Source organism: Pseudopodoces humilis, chromosome 25, assembly GCF_049639895.1.
Source record: "Pseudopodoces humilis isolate 2021_Gansu_Grassland_sample_001 chromosome 25, ASM4963989v1, whole genome shotgun sequence".
In the NCBI taxonomy this organism is placed as follows: domain Eukaryota; kingdom Metazoa; phylum Chordata; class Aves; order Passeriformes; family Paridae; genus Pseudopodoces; species Pseudopodoces humilis.
Genome location: NC_142224.1, coordinates 32,832 through 59,148, shown reverse-complemented (window position 1 = coordinate 59,148; position 26,317 = coordinate 32,832). Strand labels below are relative to the sequence as shown.

At 50.1% G+C, this 26,317-nt stretch overlaps 1 protein-coding gene across 5 annotated transcripts; it reads left to right on the top strand.

The window, feature by feature from the left end:
• Positions 1-3,521: 3,521 nt before the first annotated feature.
• On the top strand, positions 3,522-25,781 carry ST14 (ST14 transmembrane serine protease matriptase). Of its 5 annotated transcripts, XM_088066814.1 has the most exons (21): positions 3,522-3,770; positions 3,953-4,115; positions 11,102-11,132; positions 14,886-15,045; positions 15,250-15,377; positions 15,920-15,990; positions 16,404-16,564; positions 17,004-17,039; positions 17,315-17,552; positions 17,688-17,827; positions 18,241-18,338; positions 18,827-18,936; positions 19,744-19,874; positions 20,116-20,220; positions 21,240-21,347; positions 21,689-21,802; positions 21,990-22,118; positions 22,492-22,678; positions 23,324-23,598; positions 23,893-24,029; positions 24,555-25,781. In XM_088066814.1, the coding sequence occupies exons 3-21, from the start codon at positions 11,130-11,132 to the stop codon at positions 24,714-24,716; spliced, it is 2,493 nt and encodes an 830-aa protein (XP_087922940.1). In that variant the 5' UTR covers positions 3,522-3,770; positions 3,953-4,115; positions 11,102-11,129; the 3' UTR covers positions 24,717-25,781. The 5 variants fall into 5 exon arrangements, with proteins under 5 accessions (XP_087922940.1, XP_014112794.1, XP_005528475.2 ...); XM_014257319.2 differs by lacking the exon at positions 11,102-11,132 and having other exon boundaries at positions 3,523-3,770; XM_088066815.1 differs by lacking the exons at positions 3,522-3,770; positions 3,953-4,115 and adding an exon at positions 6,039-6,059 and having other exon boundaries at positions 11,098-11,132.
• The last annotated feature ends 536 nt before the right edge of the window (positions 25,782-26,317 follow it).

Below are 26,317 nucleotides of genomic sequence, written 5' to 3'. Positions count from 1 at the left end.
TGTAGGGTGAATCACCCTCTGCATAGAACCATTTAGTCTTGTGGACTATTAAAGGAATTCTGCATGAGTAGTGCGTATTTGGGCTATTGATGATTTAATTTAGGGATGATGCAGGTTATGTCAAGTGACCCGTTCAGTGTGGATTAGTTCATTCGGGCCTGGATTAATCTCGTACATGGCATCCTGCACTGGGGCCTGAAAACTGAAACTCAATCAGAGGTCAGTATTTTAAGAACCAATCCATTTCTTTATGTCTGGAAATGTTACCAAACCTATTTGGTGAGCCTTGCACCCATATCTCCTAACATTACTTTTTTTCACTGTCCTCCAATTTGCACCTGGAGCAAAATAAGTCACCTGCCAGACCTAAGATCCTTGAAGCAGAAACGTGCTGGTCCTTCAGAGCTCCAGGACCAGGTGGTTTTGCCAACCAAATCCCAGAGGAGCATCAGTAAGTGGCTGTGCTGACCCACAGCAAGGCCACCAGGGCCTGGAAAATAGAAAAGCAAACCTGCTGGAGGTCACAGTGTTCTTCCTGCTTGCTGACACTGCTTGAAGAGTTAACAGGGACCTGTAAAGTGCTGGCATTGTTTGGAACTTGGTAAGTGGCTTTAACGTTTCTGTTTGTCATTCTGAAGCAATTTATGGCAACAATGGAAAATTTTTCAGTTTGTGCTTGGAAAGCAATGGCTGCTTGGTATTTACAAGACATGCATACAAAAATATGCTTCTATATATAGATAATATGCTTGATTACTCAAAAAAAAAAAAAAAAGGAATTTGCATTAAGAGCTTTTAAACTCCTTAAGCAAAGTGCTTGTAAATTAGCCCGTGGTGAGAATTATTCTTGTATACTCAGTTATACAGTGAAATTATGGGTATGAAACAGTCACAAGCCCTTGAGTCATTGCAGCTTTATGAATGACTGACATCCCTTTGCACTCCCTTTGTATGTGTAAGGAGGTTCTGTTTCATGGCTGGGAATGTCCTGAGTACCTTAATGACAACCCAACCTACCCAGTTTAATCATTTGGTAAGCTGAGCTTTTGCTTTTGTCACTGATCCTGTACTGAGAATGACTTCCAACTTACGATGGCCCCTGAAATGGATGTGAAGGTGCCGGTGCTGGTGCAAAGGCTGTTCCTTACCTCTCCTGTCACTTTCATCATTGCAATGTCATATACAGCCTCCGTACTTTACCAAAAATCCTGAACTTAGCTGGGCTGTTGTTCAACCTCTGCTAGGACAACTGGGAGGAGGGAAGGTGTTAATGTGCAAAGCTGAGTATTTCCCAAAAAGCCCTAAGTACTTCCTTGGCAGAAAATTAGCACCCTATTGCTTTGAAGGGCAACAGAAAAGTTTAGTTTGTTTTCAGGCAGTTGTGACCAGGAGAGTCCCAGTCAGAGCGGTGAGTCCTTTGTAATTTTAATTACAAAACTGAATTAGGCTGGTTGACAGGATTTATTGTATTCTTACTTTTAAACTTGTGTTGTGGAGTCAAAGAAATGGTGTGTGTGTGTGTGTGAAAGGGCAGTTTTCTGCTCACTTAGCAGAAAAGGAAGTCCTTCTAGTGGGAAGGAAACGTCCAGTGACTGTGTGTATGCACCTGAATTTTAATATTTTGTCAAGAATTGCACAGTTTGCATTAGGACTGGAATTAATCCCTGTTTACCTTTTTCCTGCTTTTTTTATGCTTTAAGTCAAGCATCACAGAAAACAACCAGTGGGTGGGAACAGTGGTCCCAGTTCATATATTCTCCAAGGGAAGTGATCTCTTCTCTCAGGAGCTGAGATGGGTTGCAAGGTGAGGCAGGTTTCCCAACATCTCTCTGCCATCTGGTGGAAGGAATCCGAGGGCTGTCCTTCAGCCCTTGGGAGTCAGTAACAAATACTTGAATTGTAGAGAATTGCTCAGTTCACCAATTTTTCATGCAGTGAGAGAGATGGAGTTTGGTTATTACAGAAACTCAAAAGACCTTAATGCTAGAATAGATTGTTGTGAGAGGAGGGGAGTTGCCAGACAAATATTATACCCAGATGTGCTGCTTTCGGGGTGGAAGATGGACTAAAGCAGGCCTGCAAGCATGATCCAGCCAGCAGGGAGCATCTAGCACCATCCAGGAGAGCACGGATTGATTCTCACCTCTGCCAGACTGAGATCTGGGGGAGAGCTCAGAGCCTATCTTCCTGCCTTAGGTGGACACATCAACAGCATGTGCAGTGTCCAGCACCCTGGGACAGCTGGAACATCAGGCAGTTCCGTCTGAAAGACAGCAGAAGCTGAACCATGAAACAGCAAAACCCAACAGCAAAACCCAACAACAGCAAAATCCCTGGTCCTGTGCACCAACAAAGTGAGGAAACAAGAGGAGTTAGTGAAAAGTCCAAGCTGCATGCTTTGTCTTTAGTTGTAAACACGGACACAAAGTCTGAACTTGTGGAAAATAAGGAGGCAAGGCAGGTGAGCTGAGGCAGCTCTACCTGTTTGTAATAAACCGAAACGAAATGGGCAATTCCAGCGAATTGTCTGCATCTCCCTGCTTTAAGCTAAGGCCTCAGTTTACACATTCGCAGCTCGTTAGAAGGCAGACTTTACCTGACTTGGAGCTTTGGGCGTGCCCAGTGGTTTCAAAACACACTGTGCCAGAAACCAGGCGTTCAGGCCTGTCCACTCTTGCATTTACAGTTTGGCTGACAAACCCTGCTGCTGCTGATTCAGAGCTCACAAAAGAGGTTCTCTGCTTTCACGAGCCATGGAAGAGCTCAAGAAGGCCGCCTGGCTGTCTTTATAGTCCCGGCAGCAAGCTTACATTCTAGTGTTTCCTAGTGCTTTGTATTCCTTTGGGAGCCCCATGACTGACAGGTGGCTGGCACCAGAAGCAGACGCACGGCAGATGACACCCCTAGATTTTGGAAGAGAGTCTAGGAGCTGTCTGGGCTGTGTTGGAGGTTGCTCTCATGCCCATGTCATCCTTGGGATGGAACAGGGCACTAGACCCCTTGCTTCTGGCCAGCTTTCATGATGTCAGGAGGGCAAAGTTCTGATCTCCGCTAAAATCATGTCTTGGGAGCAGGGCTCTCATTCCCGAGCTGGTGAGGGAAACATTTGAGATCAAAGAAGTTCCCATCCAAATGACACAGTAATCCTTGAACAGCTTTGGGAAGGGGAGTGCCACCTCCCTGTTCTGCCCCTAAGCAGCGTGTGGCCAATTGAGGGCAACTCACTACACTTTTCCAGCTCCCATTCTCCACAGTCGGTAATTATTCCCTTGCACTGCCGATGGAGAGGCCGGATAAGCCCAAGATGACTGCGCCCATCCCCAGCGCTACCCAGCCTTTGCTCGGGGGGCTGCCTGTTCAGTTGGAAAGCACAGCGCTGCTGGATGACGTTTACCTCTCCTCCCACTGAATCAGCCTTTTATTTACTGTTTGGAATGCAAAGTAACAGGACACCCTGTGAGTTTTATCTCTCTCACAATCTTTTGTAATGCTTTGGAACTTGCCGGACCGGATTGAGCGTTTGAGATGGGGTGGTTTCGGGGTTGCTTGGCAGGAATCTGGGTGGGAGGGCACTGTCGGTGAATTTTGAATGTGGGAGTCGCTCTAAGAGCACAATCCTTGAGCCGCACTACGGGAAGGAAAAGCCTTTGTCCCTGACTGAATCTGGCCCGCCGCTGGTGTGGATGGATGGTGCTCCTTCGCTAGAATTCCTCGCAACTGCCTCCACCAGAAGACTTTTCCCCCGCAGGCAGCCGGCCTTCATTCCTTATGTAAGCAGTTCTTCCCTTCTTTCACGTGCATGGCATTCCCAAGGCTGGGAGCTGATGCGGAAGGATCCTGCCTGCCCAGAGTTTGCTGCTTCTGCAGCTGATCCTTGTCTGGGGTTCGAGCTCAGGGCGATTTAGCTCGTGCAACTTGCACAGATTCTGACCAAGCCGGACTTGGTTCTCAGATTTCAGGACTCTCCCTCCTCCCAAACTTCGGCTCTGCTCTCAGGATGCTGTTGTGGCTACATTGAGACAACGCAAGGAGGAGGAGGTGACAGCTTTTAAAAAAACCCAACTGCTTCCAGCGGAAACAGAGGCTTTGCGGCTGACTGCTGCCATTGCATGCGGGTGAGTGCCTTGAATTTTATGCTTTATTGCATTTTCACCGTGCCTCGGCTGCGCTCAGCATCCTTCAGTCAGACATGGAAGTCTCTCACCAAAAAAGGCACGTGGCAGACGGGTTGGGAATTGTTATTGTATGTTTTGGGTCTGTACATTGTCCAGGAGGGGACCTGTTCGCACCACGGTGACTCGGTGTAATGGCTCCAGCAGCACAGAAACGGGAATCCTGCTATTGAGGCCTCGAACCAGCTGTCTCCCAGCTGTATAATATTTATATTTAGTACATGTATTGCTTGCTGGTTTTCCCCACGGTGACTGCATCCCCTTGTTCAAAGAGGGCTCATGAATTAGTCTGGAAGATGTCAGTGGCTCGAATTGGCAGGAAACAGTAAGCTCTGTGTCGAACCAGGGATTGTGGATCTTCACATTTTGCCCTCATCGCTCACATCTCCGAGCACGGGTGTTTGCCTGGCATCAGCCCGGAGGAGACCGGTGGATGCGCCAAACAGGAAAAATGTGTAGAATGCAGGAGCAGTGGTTCAGCTGGGAGCATCTGCTTTGTACCCAAAATATGTTGTTTCACGGGGGTGTTAAGACAGACTGTAGCCAGGCAGGTAAGGGAGTGGCTGTAAAAACAGCGCTGGCTAGGGCTGGGCATCAGCGGGAGCGCTGAGAGGTCCTGACATCAGCAGCCTGACTAACATGGCACCTTTTCAAGGGGAGTATATTAAATCCAGGGATGCTTCCTCCTGTGCCGTGTTCTGCGGCGGGTGGAATTCTGGCAGCTGCTGAGGGGCAGGGAAGGCGGTGGTTTATGTGTTTCTACAAGAGCACAGAAGTTAGGTTGTGCTTTTCACCACAGCAGGATCAGAGACCTCACTCCGTCTCTATTTTTTCCCCCAAAAAGCACCTGCAAAAAGCTCGCAAAACTTTTGCTCAGGGGACAATTTAGAGCAAGGGAAAACAAAGGAGACTCAGCAAGGGATTTCCTGCGTGTGATCAGCAGCACTTGTTGTACCAGAACCAGATTTCTGGGAAATTTTAACTGTTCAAGTGTTTAAAAAATTCAGTTTCAGGGCTGAATGCAATTGGTGTATAAAGGTTTGGGTCAGTGGTGGGGTGGCCAGTTCAACTTTTGATGCGCGTATCACATATTCATGTGTCACTTACTGTCACATGTAAGACGGAGAAAGGAAGAACCTTTCCATGGAAAAGTTTGATCCAGATATTTTAATCCTGACTTGCTCTTGAATGTGAGAAACCTAAATATTGGAGTGTGTGTGTGTATGAACCATCTTTTCAAAAAGAGGTAAATGGTGAAGTAAGACTGAATGCAGCTCTCAGTGTTAGAAATTATTTCAAACCTGCATAAGAGCGTTCTCAGAACCCCAGTCCCTCCTTCCCCTCTCTATTATGAAGCCACACAGTCCCCAGGGGCTGTTGCTGTGTGACATCCCCTGAGTGCCACATTTGGGTCCACGTCAAGTTTCTGCAGCACTGCTGTGTTGTTCACTTTGCATCCGGTCTCTGTTAGCCAAGAGAAAGCTCATTCCTACAGTGCTGTAGCCTTGCTGTGAGGGCAGGTTTCAGGCGGGGAAAAAGGAATATTTTGCTTCTAAATGTACCAAATGTTTGTGATTGTCCCTGGGATAATGTTGGGATGAGGCTTGTCCCTGGGATAAACTATCTGTTCGTGCTCAGGGTGCCCTCTTTGCAGCGGGGTTTTCCCCTTATTTCTGCGGAGAGGCGGGAGCCGCAACTGGGCACGGGAGCGGCACAGCAGCCGCGGGGCGTTTCCGGCTGCCCGGGAGCGCAGGAAGGAGGAGCTGGGCGCCGTGCCCGGGCCGGAGCCAGCGTGCCATGGCGGCCTGAGCCGCGCGGCGCTGCCCGGCCATGGAGCGCGGTCCCCCGGCCAGCGGTGCCAGCGTGCGCTACAGTACCCAGCTGCAGGTGAGAGCACACCTGGGCGCGGGGAACTCCCAGAACACCTGCTAGCCTTTTGCCGAGCTGCCTTGTCCTCTGCTCGCTCTGGTTCCTTTGAGTCTGGTGGGTTCAAGGCGGCTCTGGATCTCTCAGGAAGGGGGAGATTCAGCTTACCCTTGGGTAAGGTCAGGGGAATCTCTTTGGGGAACATTGCTGAGCTCAGCAGAGCAGGAAAAAAAATCCAAAAGAGCTTTGGGGAAGTGGAGATATCCACCTGTCTGTGCTGGCTTTGGATCTCCTCGGTGTCGGTGCTGCCTCTGCTCCGGGGGTTTTGGTTTCGGCTTAAGCTGAGGGCACTGGGGTTTTGAGTAAAGGTAAACTCCGTGCTGGTGAGCTGTGTGCAGAGCCTAGCTCTAGGTGGTTTAGCAGCAGATCCAACTAAGCCTGTTCACGGGTTATAAGGGCCAATTTTAACCGAGGGCTGTGGGGTTTCAGTAATTAACCACTGCATTATCTGTGTGTTCTGAGACCTGAGTGAGCTTCTTGTGTAGTTCTTCCTGGCTGACGGTCGGGCAGGGATGTCTGAGTTTGGGTTGTGCCTCCAGGGCCTGTTCTGTGCCACTGAGCTGTTCCAAACCACAGGGGTTTGGGTTAAAGCAGGACAGCAGCATTTCCCACCCCACCTGCAGACTGTGTGGTGTCTGTCTCAGAGGCCTGGCTTTAGTAGTTATTATCTAACGGCACCAAAAGAGCTGCTGGTTTTGGCACTGATTGAAAAGCTGGCCTGCAGCAAGAAATTTTCCCTTGCCTCCAGTCCCACTGTCCAGTGTGTGCCACGGCTGGGAATAGGAAGGAGATGCTCTCACTGAAGCAGTTCAGCTTAAGCTCCTTGTTCCTTGCCAGGTCAAGGTGACACTTGTGTGACATGATCTTCCCCTCCAGGCTTGTTCTCCTGGCAAGCTTTGTACTCCATTTGTCTTTATGCAGGACTGAGGGCTCGAGCGAGTCCTTTCCCTGGTTCTTGATCAGTTTTCCCCTGTGTCCATTCAAGAGGGCTGATCTCATCCAGGACAGCTTCCCTGAAAACAGTACCTGCCCTCCTGGCAGGAAATAACCCCAAGGAGTTTGTCCCCAGTGGACTGTTGTTGGACTTGGCCCCTTATAAACATGAGAGTGGAGTAAATGAGTGGTTTTGCAATGTGTTGTGTCTTCTCCTGTGCTGGTAAAGGAGCTGCCGTTTCAGTTCTTGGGCTGACGAGAAGCTGCTGCTCTTCCTTGGAAAGGTGCATAGTGTTTCCTTGGATAGTGGCCTGCAGGTGAGCTGCTGCTCAGGCCAGTTTGGCTGCTGTTGGTGCCAAAAGCAAACAGGGATAAGGAAGACACAATAAGAAAAGGGCTGAGGCCAGACCTTTGCTCAACAAATGAAAGATCACTCTGTAAAACCCTCGAGGGAGCAACCAGAGTGTTTTGAGGGCCTGGCTGTGGGGAAGGTATCAGAGCAAAGGTTCTCCCCTTGCCTGGGGTGGAATGTATGGCTTCCATCCAAAGGCCGCCAGGGACAGACTGGGAAATAGTGCCCTGCAATATCTAGGCCATGGGCTGGGGAGGAAGCAGCCAACAGGGATGGGTTTGGCAGACAGAGACTTTCCTGGTTGGAGGTGCTCATGTTTTCCTTGCTGTTGGCTTCAAATACTGGAGACTCATGGTCCTGATCCACCTCAGAACTGTAGGAATGAGTGAAGTGTGACAAGGATGACACTTCAAGGTCTGGGGCTCAGCTGCTTTGATTAAGCTGCTGGAGGCAGTTCTGTTTTCCAGACAATTCTGTCTGTACCAGCAAAGATGTATGAGTGATTTAAATAAGCTGTTTGCATCTGTGGCATGTTTCTCTGCTGCTCTTGGGACATCACTATGCTGTAAGGAGGAATTTCATGGCTCATAGCTACACAGATCAGGGCTGTAGGGTACCTTTATTCCCAGCTTCTCCCCAAGAGTTGCTAAGACTTAAGTGTGAAATTCTCTGCTGCCACACACAGAAGAAGCATGGTAGCTTTTTCTGAGGTGCTGCGATGCAGGACGGAGCTGAACTGATCAGCCTGGATGAGGCAGCAAGCCAAGCCTGTGCTATCTCTGCAAACATTAACATGAGTTTCTTCTGTAATAAACCTAAAGGAATTTGGTTTCTTGTATGACTCAGGGTGGTCACAAGACAATCAGATGCTGTAGAGGGTTAAGCTCAAACTCAGTGTGTGAAATACGTGTGTGACCTGTATCTTTTACTGTTGCACCTGCCCTCTGTGCCTGGAAGATACAGTGTGGAGGACTGTCCTTGAGCTCTTGCCCCATATTCCCTTTTTAGTTTTGATGTCATCATTTTATAGCTTCATTGCCCTTAATACAGGACTGAAGACAAAAATAATGTGCTGGCAGAGTTTCTTCAGTGCTTTGCTGCCCGTGGTGGGGCAACACAGCATGAATATGCCTCACCTAAGCTTTGCTCCCACGTGTGCTCTTTCCATGTATTTTTTTTTGAGAGTAAGAAGAGATGTGAGCAGATGATTCTTATCAGATATTTTTCCAGAGAAGTTGTTGGGGTTTGCAACAAGAGATGGTGCAGCAGTTGATTTAAGAAATGGTGTAGCTGTACTTGAGTTACGTGGGTGAAGTGAGTTGCACATGCTATTTACATTTGTTTTACTTTTCCTGGTGGGAAACAGGCTGTTTCCCCTCACGCCAGCACTGCACAGGTGGTGTTGGCTTTCAATGTGATCCAGGAATTCTCAGCTTTTGAAAATACTATTTTTCTGGCTCTTTTTGCCACACAAGCCCACTCTGTTGGTCTCCTGAGCTCTGACCTGGCTTGCTGTCTGTGTCCTGAGATTGTGGCTGAGTTGACAGGTTTCATCCCTCTCATTTCTCATGTGGTATTTGTTTTAGTTTTTATTGAACACCACCCGAGGCAGGTGTGGCTGGAAAAGGGGAGGCGGGAATTGCCTCTTGGATACACAGGCTGGGATCTGCAAGTTGTAATTGCCTTCAAGAGTCTAACCATGCAGTCCAATGACTGCTTCATCTCCAACCTCCCTACATCTCCTCTAGCTTGGCATTTTATGGGTTCCTTTTCTTGGTTGTGTACATTGGTATCAAACAGTGACTTTTTGTAAGACTTGATTTGGTTGCATACCTGCTCTTACCTTGTATGATGTGGGCAGCTTTGGCCATGAGCAGTCCTGTGGCAGACTAGCAGAGTCTGGAGTTGGGAGAGTCAAAGGAAGTAGGTGAATCTCACATCTGGTGCTGGATAAACAAATTACCTGGTGGTCATAAGGGACAGGTGAAACTAATGGCCAGGAGCCCAGTCCTTCTGTGAGTCAGGGTCCTGTGAACAGATGCAGACACTGAGGGAGAGATGGAGCAGCTGTTTTGGGGGAGAGGGGAACAGTGAGGGGTTTGGTGCCTGGGACACATCACCATCTTAGTGGGACTGCCAAACAAGGCAGAAACCAGCCTCTATGAGGGATACGGATCCCAGAGGTACCCCTACTTTGCACACATCATGCTGGAGAGCTGTACTCCGTGGCATATCCCAGCCTTTCCATGATCCCCCACTGCAGGAGGATCTCTGCTTTCCCGTAAGATCTTGTAAGGTTCCCACCACCGCTGTCTGCCAGCTGCATTTCCGGCTGACAGAATTAGTCACTTCTGCATCTGGTTTGTCCAGTTGGGCAGAGCACAGTCACTGTCTAAAAATATATTGTGTGGCTTACAGAGGAGGACTGGCAAGTCTACTCTTCCCAGGACTGAGCTCGGACTCTGCACAGAGGATCAGGAGCCCTCCAAGTGCTCTTTAAATCCACCTATGTACACTTCTTTTCAGAGTTTCTTTGTGGAGTCGGTACTCAGGGGAAACTGAGGCATGAGAGACCTGGGGCAGAGCCTGTCTGAACCTTTCCCTGAACTGGATTTGCTGCCACAGCTGATGCTGTGACCTGATGCCTCTGACCCTGTGTGGGGAGCCTGGCCATATCAGCAAGGACTGAGTGAGGAGGAGGAGGAAGTAAATGCTCCTGTGACTAAGGCAGAGAGAATATCAAGGGAGGTTTTCTGTTAATAATGTTTATTGGAGCAGTTTCCTCGAGAAGGGTGAGACAGTCAGACCTTGAGTCACTTGGCTAGAGATGGTTTCTGGAGGAGCCATAGACAAGGTGAGAGCAGGACTTGTTCAACTCTCTAGTCTCTAGTTTACTGCTGTCACTATTCAGAGCACGTGAGGAAAATGTGCAGCAGCCATCAACTAAAGGAGATTAACATTGCAGTTGTCTTTTTCTTGATTTAACTGGGATCTTTGAGCCTATCTTGCATGTGGTTTTGTCTGGTTTCCATCTAGCTCAGAGGATGGTGACAGGGTATTTTAACTCCCAAGTGCTGGGAGTGAAGGGGATGTGTAGGACAGGAAATGAGAGGGGCAGAGGCTGAGCTGCACAGGTAAGTCTGGTCCTCAGGTCAAACGGGTGGATTTTGTGTGGAGTGTGGGCAGGGACGTTTCAGCCTCTTAGAGCTTGGGACATGGGACCTCAGCTGAGACCTTCTGCATGGCCTGATTCATCATTCCAGCAGTACTTGGGGGATGCTTCAGATCCTTCTCTGGGTATTGGGAAGAGTTTGCAGGAATGGATGTTGCTTATCCAGGCCGTGATGGGTGAGGGCTCTTCACACAAGTGTATGTGTTGGCTGAGGAGCATAATGGCATCCATAAGGTATGGGAATGGGAGAGGATGAGAGCTGGAATACAACACAGAGGATGAGAAAGGAGGGAAACCTCTTTGGATGGTGTCTCCTTTCTATCTGCCTATAGTCACAAGGTAACTTCTGGCAAGTCAGCGGCTGCTTGTGTACCTTGTACTGGAGGAAAAACAAAAGAAACCTTCCCAGAAGTCCCTGCACTCCTGTCATTTCTCCTGTGTTGTTGCTGGTTTGGCTTTGGAGCAAGAATAAACTGACAAAGGCATGCTGTAACTCTCACAGGTTTAACATTTTTCATCCTTTTTTTTTTTTTTTTTCCAAGGAAGACAGAGAAATTGCCTAAAGAAAGAGCAGATGGTGAGTTTTCCTGCCTAATTTCCTTGCTCTCAGGAACAGTGCATGTGCCTGTATGTGCTGGAGGCAGAGGGGAGATCTGTTCGCCTTCTGATTTAATCACAGCGATGATTTTCTCCCTGGGAGAGCTTTCTCTCTGCAAGGACACAGGGAATGTTACAATGCATCACCCGCAGTTGTGTGTGCAGTGTTGTATAGCAGGAACTCCTGCTTGCCATTGAGCCTTATTTTTTTTCTGACAGCTTGGTGAAGCTGAAGCTTAGGAATTCTGCAGAGGGCTGAAGGATTTTCTTATGGAAAATTGGTTTTCTTTGCAGTTTTTCCTCTCTGGCTCCAGGAAGTCTGAGGAAACTGATAGATCACATAAGCCCCTGAGACTGTCTTCTTGCCCCAGGCTCCTGCAGATGTTACTAAAGAATTAAATACTTTGCTTTCTGCCAACAGCAGCAATGTCTTGGAAGTCCTGAGAAGGCTCAGCATTGTGAACAGCACTGTGGAGGGAGAGAGAATGTGTTTGCAAGTTTTGTGGCCAGTTTCTTCTCTTTTCCAGGTGGTGGTGGGGGGAGGGGGGGGGGCGGGGGTTATTATGTGATTGGAAAACTGGTAGGAGCCAGATGGATGTTTGGAAGACAGTGTGTCAAACTCCAGGTAGTTTTGGCTTTGACTGAAGAGTTTCTTGATTTAGGATGTTTCTATGTATTTAAGCTTTATTTTGTGTGTCATATGTTTCAAAATTTCCTTGGGTTATATCTTCAAGCTTTTTGTGTAAGATTAAAGCCAAACAGGAGCATTCCCCATGGGGTTGTCCTCTGCAGGCCTGCGAGGTCTGTTTACTTTTGAGGTGGGTGGATTCTGGGGATGGAAACAGTTCTTTCTGCCTAGCCTTAGACAGTAAAACTCAAAAATGAACGAAGGCTCCTTCCCTGAACTGCTAAATGATAAACTGGGAGGATTCTGAGAGCAGCTGGTGTGAAAACTGCTGGGTTGCTCTGGTTTGGTGGTTTTCTGGTGTTTGCGGAAGATTAAGCTTAGAGTCCTTGACAAAAACTCAGAGTAAGGTGCCTGCCACTTCCCTTTCTTTCCCTTGTGAAGGGGCCCCAGGCAAATACCTAAAGGAGGAGAGGCTGCAGTGGGGTGTGGAGAGTGGGAGGAGAGTGCAGGCATTGGGTGAAGAAAAGGGCGAAAGAATTGGGGGAATGCTTCAAGTGGGAGCTGGGCTTTTTCCTGCCAGGCGAGGCTGAGGAAAGATAAGATGAAGCACCTACTGGAAGTTCAGTGAGGAAATGCAGTGAGGATGATTTATTCCCTATGTATGCACAGCAGGCTCAGAGGTCCCTCTGTTAGTAGGATCCCTTTTGCTAGTGTCTCGGTTCTAGAAGACAGGTATCTGCTAGGGAGGGCAGGAGCCTCCCTTGGGATGAAAGAATGTAGACCACCTCCCTCCGAATTATTATAATTTTGAAATCAAGAGGCCTTTAGGCAGAGATCTGGGGATAGGAATAACAGTTCTTTACTAGTATAACCAGGCAAACAAACAACAATAACTACAGCATTAACAAGAAAACAGAACCAGGGACCCCGGGACAGCCTTCTCGGCTGAGACGGGATGGAGGAGAGGTTTTGTTTTCACAAACCCCCTTGGGCAGTCAGTCCCGGTGCTCCTGCAGGGCTCTGAGGAACAGTCGGCTGGAACAGCAGGGATGAGCTGAGATCCTGGGCTGGTGGCTGAGGTGGATCAGCAGCTCCGCGGCGGTGCCTGGCACTGCCATGTCCCGGCAGGGCAGGGGGTGCGAGGCCACCAACAAAGAGGGGAGAAGAAGCAGCCGCTCCGTCTGGGTGATGCCGAAATTCCCTTCTCTCTCCCGCAGCAGCTCCGCCACCCCGAGAACGAATGTCTTTCCCCGAAGCCGAAGAAAGCCAGCCAAAAACTGTCCCCACCCTACTTTCCTGCCCCCTTCCCTCCCTGGCCCCGGCCATTCTTTGTCCTTTGTCGAGCACCCACTAAGTACCCACAGTTACGGGCAGGCCAGAACAACAACATCAAAAAAAAAGGACACCTAACCCTCAACAGCTAGTTATTTTTCGTAGAATCTCAGAGTGGTTTGGGTTGGAAGGGATCTTAAAGCCTGTCCGGTCCCACCCCCTGCCATGGGCAGGGACTCCTTCCACTAGACCAGGCTGCTCCAAGCTCTGTCAAACCTGGCCTTGAACACTGCCAGGAATGAGGCAGCCACAGCTTCTCTGGGCAGCTTGTGCCAAGGCTTCACCACCCTTACAGGGAAGAATTTTCCAGTCTCCTCTCTAACACTATATTTATTTATATATTTATATAGCTTATATTTATTTGCTATATTTAATTTCAAAGCCATTCCCCTGTATCCCATCAAGCCATATCCACCTTGTCCATATTTTTCCTGAATTTAGGGACTTGTGACATTTGCATCAAATTAACCCAAGCTGTTGGAGTAGGTTTGTGTGATCCTTGGGCTGAGAGAGGACGGGCAGAGTCTGACCCTGTGTTTGTGTAGACAACATCACCCTGGAGTGCAGAGCACGTGGAAATGCTGTGGATTTGTGCGAGTCGGCACTTTGTGCCCTGGTGTCTGTTCTCAGGTTCCAGAGCCCAGGAAGCTGCTGAATGTCTGCTAAGGAGAAAATGGGAAGGTGGTGAGCAGAGGGATCCTCCTGTTTTGGGCCTTTGCCATAAGGCATAAGCCATAAGGCCATGCCATAAGGCATAGATCCCTTCCTGCCCAGGGGAGGCACAGATTATAGGCAGATGTGGTTAGCTCTGCCCACATCACTGCCAGTGCTGGGAGGAGAGGAAGTGCCAGGGTAGGTGCAGATCCGGGCCCTGACGATGTCCAACAGTGCCAAGGATGCTTTGTGGGATCCTCTGAAAACATCTGGGTCTGCAGCTGTTCCAACCCCCACCCCGGGTCAGAGGTGCAGGTACATGAGCAAGGCAAGGATGGAGGAACGGAACACAAAGTGGGAGAAAGTGAAACCCAGGGGCACCAATGGTTTTATAGCTGATACAGAGCTCGATGCTTCAACACATCTTCCACTTCTTCACCCAGCCCATTACGGGGTGCTGATAACAGCAAGAGTTATTCTTGCTATTCCTTGTTCCTTTCTTCCACATCTTGTCCCAAGAGCATGGTTGCTCGTGGACGGTGGGGGTATCTTGTGTGTTCATCTTAATTTTTTGGTTTATTTCTTTTAATGAATGTTTGTGCTGGATGGGAAACTCCAAGCAAAAACACAGGAGTGCTAGTTGCCCAGGAGACATGACAGAGAGCTGTGAAAATGTAAAGGAAAGAAGCAGCCTGATTTCTTCTTTTAGGGAAATGCGATTTTATAGCATGCTGTGCCCCAGTAGCTCTGGGTGACATACCTGCACGCAGTGAGCACTTAGTTGGGATGAACAGTTTCTCTGCAGTTTCATCTGCAGAGGCAGATTTTGAAGCTTGTAGGCTTGTGACCCTGCCATGGTCACAGGAGGATGTGTGGGCTTTCCCCTGAGTTTGCTTGAGCTCGTGACCTTATATTAGGCCCAAAAAGGAATTAGGTGTGTGCAGAAAAGCAGAAGGGTTTGTCCTGCCACGGCTGTGGAGCTGCCGATGCTGAGGTTTGCCCTCAGTACTGTCGCATTCCTTGTCCCCAAACCTGCTTCAGGCTGCTCTGTGGCCAGACCTCCCCAAGCCAGGCTTTGGGAACAGCCTTCCCACTGCCCTGCTTTTCCTTCTCTCCCAGGACATGAACAACCTGGACGAAGGGGTGGAGTTCCTCCCTGCCATGAACTCCAAGAAGATGGAGAAGCGTGGCCCAAAGCGGCAGGTGGTCATCACCGTCCTGATCATTGTTTTTCTGCTTGTCTCCCTCATCACTGGCCTTCTGTTTTGGCACTTCAAATGTGAGTGTGACATCTGGTGGGTGGTGGCATGTAGGGTGACACCCTGGGAACATACCCATCCACACGTAAAAGCTTTGTTACCCGATGTTGCTCACATGTGCACCATTTCCACCTCCCTGCCCCAGTTGCTGTCACTGTGGATCTGTGACACCAGTCCCAGCCTTGACTGCCCTTCCTGACTGACCCTGAGCTATTCTCTTCCAGATAGGAACACACCTGTCCAGAAGGTTTTCAATGGCCACTTGCGGGTTCTGAACTGGGAATTCCTGGATGCCTATGAGAACTCCAGCTCTCCAGAGTTCAGTATGTTGGCCAAGAAGGTGAAGAGCACGGTAAGAGGTTTCTTCCCTCCCTCCTTCTGCAAGCAGGGAATTTTCCTCTTGCCCCATGGCCATGGGGATATGCCATGGAAGATTCCTTGGAGCTTTCCTTGCTCATTGTGACACACTGACTGGGAGCAAGGACCTTCTTTGGAGCTGGATCTTGACATCCCAGCTCCAGCCCAGTGCCATGGCATCTCCTATGCCAGAGCAAATCTCAGAATCACTGGATGAGTTAGGGCTGGGAACTGCAGCAGAAAGTGTGTCTGAAGGAGGCTGAAGCTGTGTCTGGTCTTCTCTCAGACTTGGGGATTCACTTCCCCCAGGGAAGAGTGGGGTGAGCTGAGTCAGAACAGGCTGTGATGGGCAGTCCTGGGCTCTTCTGGGGCTCTCAATTCTCCTTCTTTCTTTCTTTGGCTCTGCAGATTCCTGCACCCAGGGATGCCAGGTATGTGCCCTGGTTTTCCATCGTAGGCTTGAAGCTCTGTCTGTCTTTAGCCTTTCCCTTTTCATCACTTCTAGACATGGTGAACACCCCTTTTTAACCCTTTCAGGTGGAGGAGATCTACAAGAATCATGCTGATATTGGTCCTTACCACAAAGAGACAGTGATCACTGCCTTCAGGTGAGTGTTAGGCACTGCCTGAGCCCCAACTGGGATGCTGAGATATTACACAGCCATTTACCCTCCTCCCGGGTTTGCTGGGATGGAAGTACTCCAGTAGTCGCACTGAGTGACAAAGGAAAGGATGAGCAGCAAAAAGTGACCTGAAAATGCATTTTCTTTTCGACCAGATGTCTTGGGAAAATCCAGGTATGGTGCAATGAACTGCAGTGGGTGGTACCTGGCAGCATTGAAATGGACTCCCTGGACTGGCAGGGGCTTTTGCTGTTTGCTTAACTTGTCACTGAAACTCTCCCTTCCCTGTGGCCAGGCTCCAAAAATGGCTCATCAAGTAGTTTGGCCTCTTCTTCTAGTGGTATTTGAGTCCTCCCATGTCTGTTCTTGCCCTCACCCCACAATTGCCCTTTCCATAGTGAAGGCAGTGTCATTGCCTACTACTGGTCAGAATTCCTTGTGCCCAAGTACCGGGAAGAGAGCCTGGACAGGGCGATGGCTGACAAGCAGAGCCTGGTCCAGAGGTGGAATCCCCGCCTGAGAAACCCCATGCTGAAGGTGGAGTCGGTCATCGCTTTCCGTGAGTATTGGTTCCGCTGTCCCTGGGCCTCTGCATGGGACTAGGTGGGATATTTCTCGGGAAGGAGAAGGTGTTGGTCACATCCCTCCTATGAGAAAGCCAGCCCTGAGGGTGTTGTAAGGACCTGGATATCACAGCACAGCTTAATGGGATGTACAGCCTGAAGGGGGCTGCACAGACCTGCTTCCCTTTGCTGGAACGCTCTGTGGTCTTTTCTGAGCCCAGGGAAGAGGGACAGGGATGAGTTCTCCCTCTGCAGAAGAAAAGTTTGCTCCCTCAGCTCCCAGAGGCCAGGCAGGAGCAGCTTGCCCTGCCAGTTTGCAGGGAGAGACTCCACAAGAGAGGCCAGATCAATGACTGTCTGAGGAACAACCTTGGCTTTTTGCCCAGGGATTTCCCGTAGCCCAAAGGGTGATGCCAGCTTTGTTTTCTCCTGCAGCTGTGGACCCCAGCATAGCTCACGCTGCCCGGGACAGTAAGTACAGTTTTTCTTCCATCTTGGTGTCTTTAGGGTGGTGTTTCTCTTGCAGGGTTAGGAAGGGTCTGGAGAGAGGTGCTCTGCATGGAAGGCAGACCCCATTGTGCTCCTTGGAGCTGGTCTGGGGTTGGACAGACTGTGGCACAGGCCTTGCTGTTATCCAGGAAGAGCCATCTGCCCTGGGATAGCCTGCAGGAATTATTCTCTGCATCCCAGGGAAAGGCAGGGCAAGGCTTGTTTGCCTTGTTAACTGTTCCCTACTCTCTGGGCAGAGAGCTGCATGTTCTCTCTTCACGCCAAGGAAGGGGAGGTCACCAGTTTCACCACACCGGGCTTTCCCAACAGCCCATACCCCAACAATGCCCTCTGCTACTGGGCATTGAGGGCAGATGCCAGCTCCAGCATCAGTCTCACCTTCAAGACCCTGGAGCTGGAGCCATGCAGAGATGACAGTGACTACATCAAGGTGTACGACTCTCTGAGCCCTGTGGAGCCCCACGCCTTGGTTAAGTGAGTGTTCCTGTATGGTACCAAGTCCAGGGTGATCCTGAGATGTCCTGCTCCTGCCCCAGCTCAGAGCTGAGCTGTGCTGCTTTAGTCTCCCTGTGCAGCAGTGCCTTATGGATTCTGTCCTTTGCTTCCTAGGCTTTGTGGGAATTATGCCCCATCCTACAACCTGACCTTCCTGTCCTCCCAGAACATCATGCTAGTCACATTGGTTACCAACAAGGAGGGGCGATTCCCTGGCTTTAAGGCTGAGTTCTTCCAGCTCCCAAAGATGAAAGGTGAGCAGAGGCCTTGGCCTGTTTCCCCATATCTTCCTGCCACAGGCAGCTGAACAGGGAGGTGGTTGTGGCTGCAGTTAGTTTGTCAGAGATGTTTCCAGGGCTGGCGCACATGAAAGCAGGTCACCGCTTGGTGCTTGCCTTGCCTATGGTGTTCTTGTCTGCTGTAATGATGTCCCCCGAGGAGGTAAAAAATGAGAATTATGTTGGATTAGACATGCAGATTGATGTGTACAGGAAGCGCCTAACTGATCTCATGGGTTCTCTCAAGCCTTGGAGCAGAGCTGCTTTCTCCAGAGAGTGACTTAACCTTGTTAGAGACTGTTGCCTCTGCCTCCAATGACAGCCAGCTGAGGCTTGGAGAAACCACATCCAAATCTCTAACTTGTTATTACCTTCCTGCTTGTGTTCAGCCTGCGGCGGGACCCTGAAGGGAGACAGTGGCACCTTCACAACTCCCTATTACCCAGCACACTACCCCCCAGACACGGACTGCGTCTGGAACATTGAGGTGAGATGGGCCCCCTCTCTTTCCCTTAACAAGTCTGTCAAATGACTGTGGTCATACAGGTCATGGTGCAAGGGAGCTCGCAGCAGCTGGGGCCTGGAGGCTCCAAGTCTGACATGACTGAGTGAGACTTTAGGAGCTGGAGGCAAAGGCAGAAGAAGTTGCAAGAGGCCTTAACCCCACAGGAGCTCATGAAAAATCCTGTAGCTTCACACAAGAAGGATGAGAGTGTGGGCTTTGGGGCAGGCCAGTTACTGGCTACTGACCAGAGGTCTGGCTTCCACCCCTCTGCATGCCTGTTCCACTGGGGATTCTGGGGCCGGGGTGACTCAGTGACTTTTATGAAGCTGTTTCTTTTCCTGGTGGAAAACTGACTTCCCCTTTTCAGTTATCTTCTGTTCTCCCCCCAAGCACAACCCTCTTCCTGTGAAACTATTCATTTTTCCTTGCTCCAGAAAGCAACATCCCACTGACTGTGCTTCCTTTTGCAGGTTCCCTCTATAAAGAATGTGAAGGTGCGTTTCAACATGTTTTTTGTGCTGGAGCCTGGGATCCCAGTCACCTCCTGCACCAAGGACTATGTGCAGATCAATGGCACGAGGTGGGTGTTGGGTGGCTGAATCCATGGAGGGGCTTTGTTTAGTTACACAGAAGCTTGTGCTTTCCTTAATCTGCTGTGGGAACAAGTGTGCTGGTGTTGTCAGGGCTGAGAGGACGCAGGAGGGGTGCCCAGGACTGCCCCATGATGAGTAGGGAACCCCACACTTGGTTCTGTGGGGTACTGCAGCTGAATTTCCCCAGGTGCTGTGGAGCATCACAGTACGCTTTCCTGTATGTAGGAAGGCAGGAACATCTGGAGTACGTTTGCTTGATGAGCAGCTCTCCATTCTCAGGGCACTCGTTTCCTGTGATGCGTTTCCTGATGCATTCCCCAACCTGATATAAGCTGGGCCACACAGAAAACTTGGTACCTCACAGGCAGGCGATTAATCTTGTTTCACAATGTTTTGGACAAGGGAGCTGACTCTGCCTCAGAGAGAGTTTCAAAGTCAGCACCTGCCTCTGCAGTGCTGTTTACATACACGATCCCACCTGCCTGTGGTGAGATGGGATCCTGCACCAATCCAGTGTATCTGAGATCAGACACATCATGGGGCAGTCAGGGATGTGGAAGAACTTGTTCCTGGTCATTCCTAAGGTCACAAGTTGGTGTTTGCAACTGGCCCAAATCTTCTGCCAGCAGCAGCAGCAGCAGAATTCGGACCCTGAGGCACAGCAGTCTGTGCTGGGATCAGACCTTCTTCCTGCCTCCTCAGCTCCTGGGGTGTGGAGGGAGATCAGGGATAGAAGGAAGTTTTCTTGGTGCTGACCTCCAGCCCTTTGAGTCCCCTTTGCTCTCTCCCTGCAGGTACTGTGGGGAGCGCTCCCAGTTTGTAGTGGCCAGTACCACCAACAAAATTGAGCTCCGGTTCCACTCAGACCAGTCGTACACAGACACAGGCTTCTCTGCGGAGTTCCTGTCCTATGACTCCAGTGACCGTGAGTTGAAACCCTGGGGGTGGGGTGGGAAAAGTGATTTCCCTGAGATCTGGAGCTGTACTCTGTACACTGCCCTGTAAACTGGGAAGCATCCCTTTCCAGGGGGATAGCAGCATGTTTTGCTTTCCTGCAAACCTCCTGGTCTTCCTGCTGTGTTCTGCTATAAGCAGGCATAGGGAACTCTGCAAGAGGGGATGTAGAAGAGGGCTTATGTGTGATTTTGTCCCTTTCCCCCTCTCAGCGTGCCCTGGCAAGTTCACTTGCAATACCGGCCGCTGCATCGACAGGAGCATGCGCTGTGATGGGTGGCTGGACTGCGTGGATGGCAGTGATGAGAGGTCCTGCAGTAAGTCCAGCCTTGGTTTCTCTTTGGCACAGCATGGGAAAGGCCATGTTGCCCCGAGGTGGTTAGGCTTGTTCTGGGTAATGTTACTCAGTGCTGGCTGAAACCAGCATTGCCATCTTGCTTCAGGCTGGAGTGAGACTCAGTGCACAATTTGGGATCCCTTCTCAGCTTAGGAGCTGTGGGTTCCTGCTAATCTAGCCCTCTCCCAGTGGCATCCCCTTCCCTTTCCAGTTTCTCCCATCTGGGAATGTGTTTTTCTGTGTAATTCTTCTGGTTGTGGGTTTGTCTGAGCTGAGTGGTGTGGAGGGACATGTTTTGTTACCCAGCTGGGCAGGCTTTGCGGAGCTCATCTGGGAAACCCGTGGGACACACTGTTGTTTCTTTGTGCAACAAGTTTTCCTCCTGGATTAGCAGAGCTGTCCTGTAGTTAATGCTATTGTCCAGGGTCTGCAGTTTATTAGAGAGGACAGGATGCCCTGGTTTGGGAGGGGCAGTTTTCTTGGGAAGAGTGTGCTTCTGGCCTGTGACCTGGTTTCTCAGGTGCTTTCCCACTGCTCGCAGCAATTGCTTTGCTTAAGTGTTGCCTCTGGCTGTCCTGCTGTTGTGATGTCAGCTTCAGCTTCCACTGCCTCAGACACAACAGCTCCATAATGGCTTTGTTCTCACAAAAGTGGAAACAGTGTGGATGTACTGTGTCATGTATTTATGTACACGTGCATGGTCCGAGCTGACTGCTGGGGTTCCTAAGTGCTTGCACACCTGGTGGGAGAGCTGCCATGGTGGGCAAGTTGCTGGTGACTCCACAGGTGCCTTTGCAGGCCTCTTCCCTAATTTCTAGCATTGGAATAGCCTGCCCAGGGGAGTCACCATCCCTGGAGGCATCCATGAAATGATTGGACATGGCACTCAGTGCTTTGGTCTGGTTGACAAGGTGGTGATTGGTCTCAGGTTGAACTTGATGGTCTTGGAGGTCTTTTCCAACCTAAATGATCCTGTGATTCCTTACTCTGCTCTTCCAGCATGTACTGACCAACAGTTCAGGTGCCAGAACGGCTGGTGCAAGCCCAAATTCTGGGTCTGTGACAACGTGAACGACTGCGGTGACAACAGTGATGAGCTACAGTGCAGTGAGTGACTCGACCTGCAGGCACAAAGGGCTAAGGGCTCAAGCAGGCACACAGAGGGCAATGGGGGTGATGGAGGTTCGTGGAATGGAGGGAAGCAAGTGCTGTACTGGAAATGAGCAGGCAAAAAACCCAGGCATGGTGAGGGCTCACCTGGTACAAGTGAATGAGAGCTCAGAGGATGGAAGGATGAGCAGTGATGTAGGAATAGAAAGGGCTGAGTAACTGAGTGGTGGTGTGCAGTTTGGAGAAGAGGTTGGAGCTGCAGAGGCTTTACTTGTCTTGGTATGCTGAGGTGCTGCAGGATTCATGCCCGGCCCTCAGAAGCTGCTCTCTCTCCCTAGGCTGTGCAACTGATAGCTTCAAATGCAACAATGGGAAGTGTGTCCCCAGCACACAGAAATGTGATGGCAAGGATGACTGTGGGGATGGGAGCGATGAGGGCGGCTGCAGCACAGGTGAGGGTGAGCTGCTGGGTGACAGCCATCAAATGCAGCCTCTCTCTGATGGAATTCCTTGGGGCTGGGCACCCTTGTGTGTATGTTTGCATGGAGTAGAAATGCCCTGGGGGTGGGCAGAAGAGGTGACAGTGATGTGACCTCCCCAGAACCAGGGCTAACCCCTGTGCCTCCATCCTGCCTTCAGTGGGCCAGACCATAGTCCCCTGCAAGGAGTACACGTACAAGTGCCGCAGTGGACGCTGCATCAGCAAACAGAACCCTGAGTGTGACGGGGAGCAGGACTGTGAGGACCACTCTGACGAGGACAACTGCAGTGAGTGCCTGAGGAATGGGGAGACATGGGATCCTGAGCTGGGCCTCTCAGAGAAATACCCTAGTGTGGCAGAGAGCCCCTGGGTGTTTCTGTGGAGGAGCTTGATCTGGGAATATCCAAGCCGTGTTCTTCAGTGGTCTGTGGAGTGTCTGTGTGGTTCAAGAGGGCTTAGATAGGTAATACAGGGACTTATCTCCCCTTTACAGAGTTGGCCAGTAAATATTGTAGCTAATTTAGCATCTGTGTGGAGTGCATCAGCCCTTTCTGGCATGGGTAACAGGGCACTTGTGCTGTCACATGTCTTGGAGGAACAGAAGGAGGCATGGGATGGGAACAGGAGAAACCAAGCACCTCTTCTTCTTCTCTGCCCTAGACTGTGGGCTCCGCTCCTACGTCAGGAAGTCACGGATTGTTGGTGGGCAGAACTCGGATGTGGGAGAATGGCCATGGCAGGTCAGCCTGCACGTCAGTGGCCAGGGCCACATCTGTGGGGCCTCACTGGTGTCGGCAAGCTGGCTGGTGTCAGCGGCACACTGCTTCCTGCCACTGCAAGGCATCAGGTACCAGCCTCACATCCCCGTGCTTCCAGGTATTTCACAGAATCACAGAATATGTTGAGTTGGAAGAAACCCTCAAGGATCATCAAGTCTGGCTCCTGGCCCTGCACAGCACCATCCCCAGGAGTCACACCATATTGTCCAAATGCTTTTTGAGCTCAGTCAGGCTTGGTGCTGTGACCACTGCCCTGGAGAATCTTTTCTAGTACCTGACCACTCCCTGGGGAAAAGAGCCTTTTCCTGATATCCAGCTTAAACCTCTCCTGGCACAACTTCAGGCTATTCCCTCTGGTCCTGTCTCTGGGCACCACATAACAGATATCGGAGTCTGGCCCTGTTCTCTCCCTCACATGGAAGTTGTGACTGCCATGAGGTCTCCCCTTGGTCTTCTCTTCTCCAGGCTGAACAGACCAGGTGCCCTCAGCTGCTCCTTATACAGCTTCCCCTCAAGGCTCTTCACCATCTTCACTGATCTTCTTTGGAAGTTCTCTAATAATTTAATATTATTCTTATATCGTGGCAACCAAAACCGCACGCAATATTCCAACACAGACTTTGAGAGGCATTCCTCAAGGACACTGTTTAAAGTAGTGGGCAGTGCTGTCTCCGAGATGAGGTCTCACCATGTGTTTCATGGCTCTCGTGCAGGTACTCAGACCCCAGCCTATGGACAGCCTACCTGGGGCTGACTGACCAAGGTGACCGCAGTGGCCCCAATGTGCAAACCCGCAAAATCAAGCGCATCATCTCCCACCCCTTCTTCAATGACTACACCTACGACTACGACATTGCTGTGCTGGAGCTGCAGAGCCCCGTCACCTTCACAGCTGTCGTCCAGCCCATCTGCCTGCCTGATGCTACCCACAACTTCCCTGTGGGCAAGGACCTGTGGGTGACAGGATGGGGAGCGACTACAGAAGGAGGTGAGCACTGGCATGTGATTTGGGGTTGCATTGATGTATTTTAAGCAGGTTGCCAAGAGAACTAGGGCTGCCACATCCCCTTGAAGCATTCCAGGCCATGTTGTACAGGACTTGGAGCAACCTGGTCTAGTGGAAAGTGTGGCCCTACCTGTGGCAGATGGGCTTTAGTACTCTTCGAATTCAAACCACTCTGGGATTCTACAAGTCTATGATTTCTTGTGTTTCTTGAGGGTAAAAACAGGGAGCTGCTTAAAAAGGTGTATTTTTACTTAAGCTGCTCCTCCATCTTGGCAGGCTCAGGAGCCTCCATCCTGCAGAAGGCAGAGATCCGGCTCATCAACCAGACTGTGTGTAACCAGCTCCTGACAGACCAGCTGACACCACGCATGATGTGTGTGGGGATTCTGACTGGTGGTGTGGATGCCTGCCAGGTAAGGCAGCACCTGGATTTGGTGCTGGTTATTGGTTATTAGACAAGGAGAGAGGCCTTTGCTCAGCCCTGCTCATTCTGGTACTTCCACTTATATTTACATTTTTAACATAAAACAAATCGATGGGAATCCTTCTGGATTCAGACAATGGACAGATTACAATGGGCACCAGCAGCAAGTTGCATCGATGCATGACTTAGACTCAAAAACTACAGCCCAAAATCACAGGATTTAGACTCCATCTCACCAGGTAGGACATACAACCATACTTCTGGCTATTATTCAGTCTTAGTTAGCAAGCCAGGATGCTTGACTGGTATTTTATAGCTCTTTGTTCTGGCACTGTGGCTCTTATTGCCATGCTTAAATATTTGTTTCAGAGAATGGCCAAAAAGTTCTAATGACAGCTGACTTAGACGGACATTTACTGATTATTTCTTGCTCAGTTTTTGTGATTGACTTTAACACTGTGCGCGAGGGTGATCTATGGGGTTGGTGCTTATGCTCCTGTATGGTTCTGTGCAGGGAGACTCTGGGGGACCTCTGGTCAGTGTGGAGCCCAGCAGTCGGATGTTCCTGGCTGGTGTGGTGAGCTGGGGCGATGGCTGCGCCCAGAGGAACAAACCTGGGGTGTACAGCCGGCTCACGAGCCTGCGAGACTGGATCCGGGAGCACACAGGCCTCTAGGGATGGATCCCTTCCTGAACACCACTTGGACAGCACTGGCTAGAGACACTTGGCAGTGCCAGCCATGCACAGCCTCTACTGTGAACTTCAACCTTCCCTCTACCTCGCTGTAAGCGCCTGGGACTCCATGTGCAACCAGAGCTGATGGTTTGGTTTAGCCCTTAGTCTTAGAAATCCATGTTTGGAGAAGTTTTCCTTGCGGGGTAAGCTAGTGCAGCTCCCATGAACAATGAATGAGCCATCATTCAAGATTACATATAGTAATACACTAAAAAAAAAATCCAAAAAAAAAAGACGCTTTGTGTTTAGAGGCAAACTTTATTGGACAATTTCAAAAACAAGGTTTCAGCTTATATTTTAAGTCATGCATTTGTTTTCAAATGGCCGTCCATACCCCTTTCTCTGGTGTTCAGCCATAGGGGGGTTGAAAGGAGGTCTTAACATAGTTTTGGGGGGATCCCTTTAGGATCCCTCTATTGTCCCACACCATGGTCTCCTCCTTCTGTCCTCTGTCCAACTCTGCTTCTGGCATGGCCAAGTCCAGGGCTGGGGGCCTGAAAGAGATGTTGGGCTGAAACACCATCACTCACCCCGAGGGAGATGCCATCACTCACCTTAAAGAAAGCCATGGGCAGGGCTCAAACAGCATCACTCACTGTGAGGGAAGCCACAGGCAGAGCTGCTGGTACACATGGAGACCCAGAGCCACTGGCATCACCGCATTGTGCCTTAACATCACACTGAGCTGAGCTGATGCAGCTGATGCAGCGTGCTCCATGGGGCCTGGAGTCAGTCTGAAGAGCACAAGGGCTCCACTGAATTCTTCCTGGAGTGCTTCCCACAAGGACAACACCAGTCAGCTGTGCACACCAGCATTACACCTATCTTACTTTTGTAAAGAAAAATGTGACTTGTGAATGTGATGATTTTCTTCCTTTTTCCTCTGTAGTCTGTTCCTGCCTCAGCAAAGCACACTCCAGCTGAGTTAGTCTCCTCACCTGTAAATACATTGTTTTGTAAAACTCTCAGAGCTGAGATGCTGCAATAAACTGGGATATTTTCTAATACTGTGTGGTTCTTCCTGAGTTTCTGTGCAAGTGTTCCTGAAACAGAAACCTGCACACAGACCCCCAGTGCTAAGGGGGGAAGCTGAACCTCTCCCAGTAAAACACTTCACTACTGCTATGCACAGCAGCTCCACTGTGAGGGAGAGACATGTGGAGTCTGGGGAGAAATCCTCACAAGAAACAGCTGTAAGGGCTCATAGGAGGATGATTTGTGCCTCAGCCATCTCTGCGGACTTAAGGAACATTCTGAGATCTGTGCTTACACAGCGCTACAGCAACACAAAAAGAAGCATTTACTGTGGTCATTCTGTTGCCCACAAATAGTAAAAGTACTAATGTTTTCATTCCAGTGTTACACAGTTTGCAGTTAAGCTCCCCAGACACACGGCCCATTAAAAGCTTCCCTAAACATGAGTTGTTATGGATGATGGTCCCCAGAAGATACCTGGGATAACACAGGATGCAAAAGCATGAAACAGTTCATGAGAAGACCCCAGCAGTTTGGCCCCAGCACCTGCACCCAGGGGAACAGCA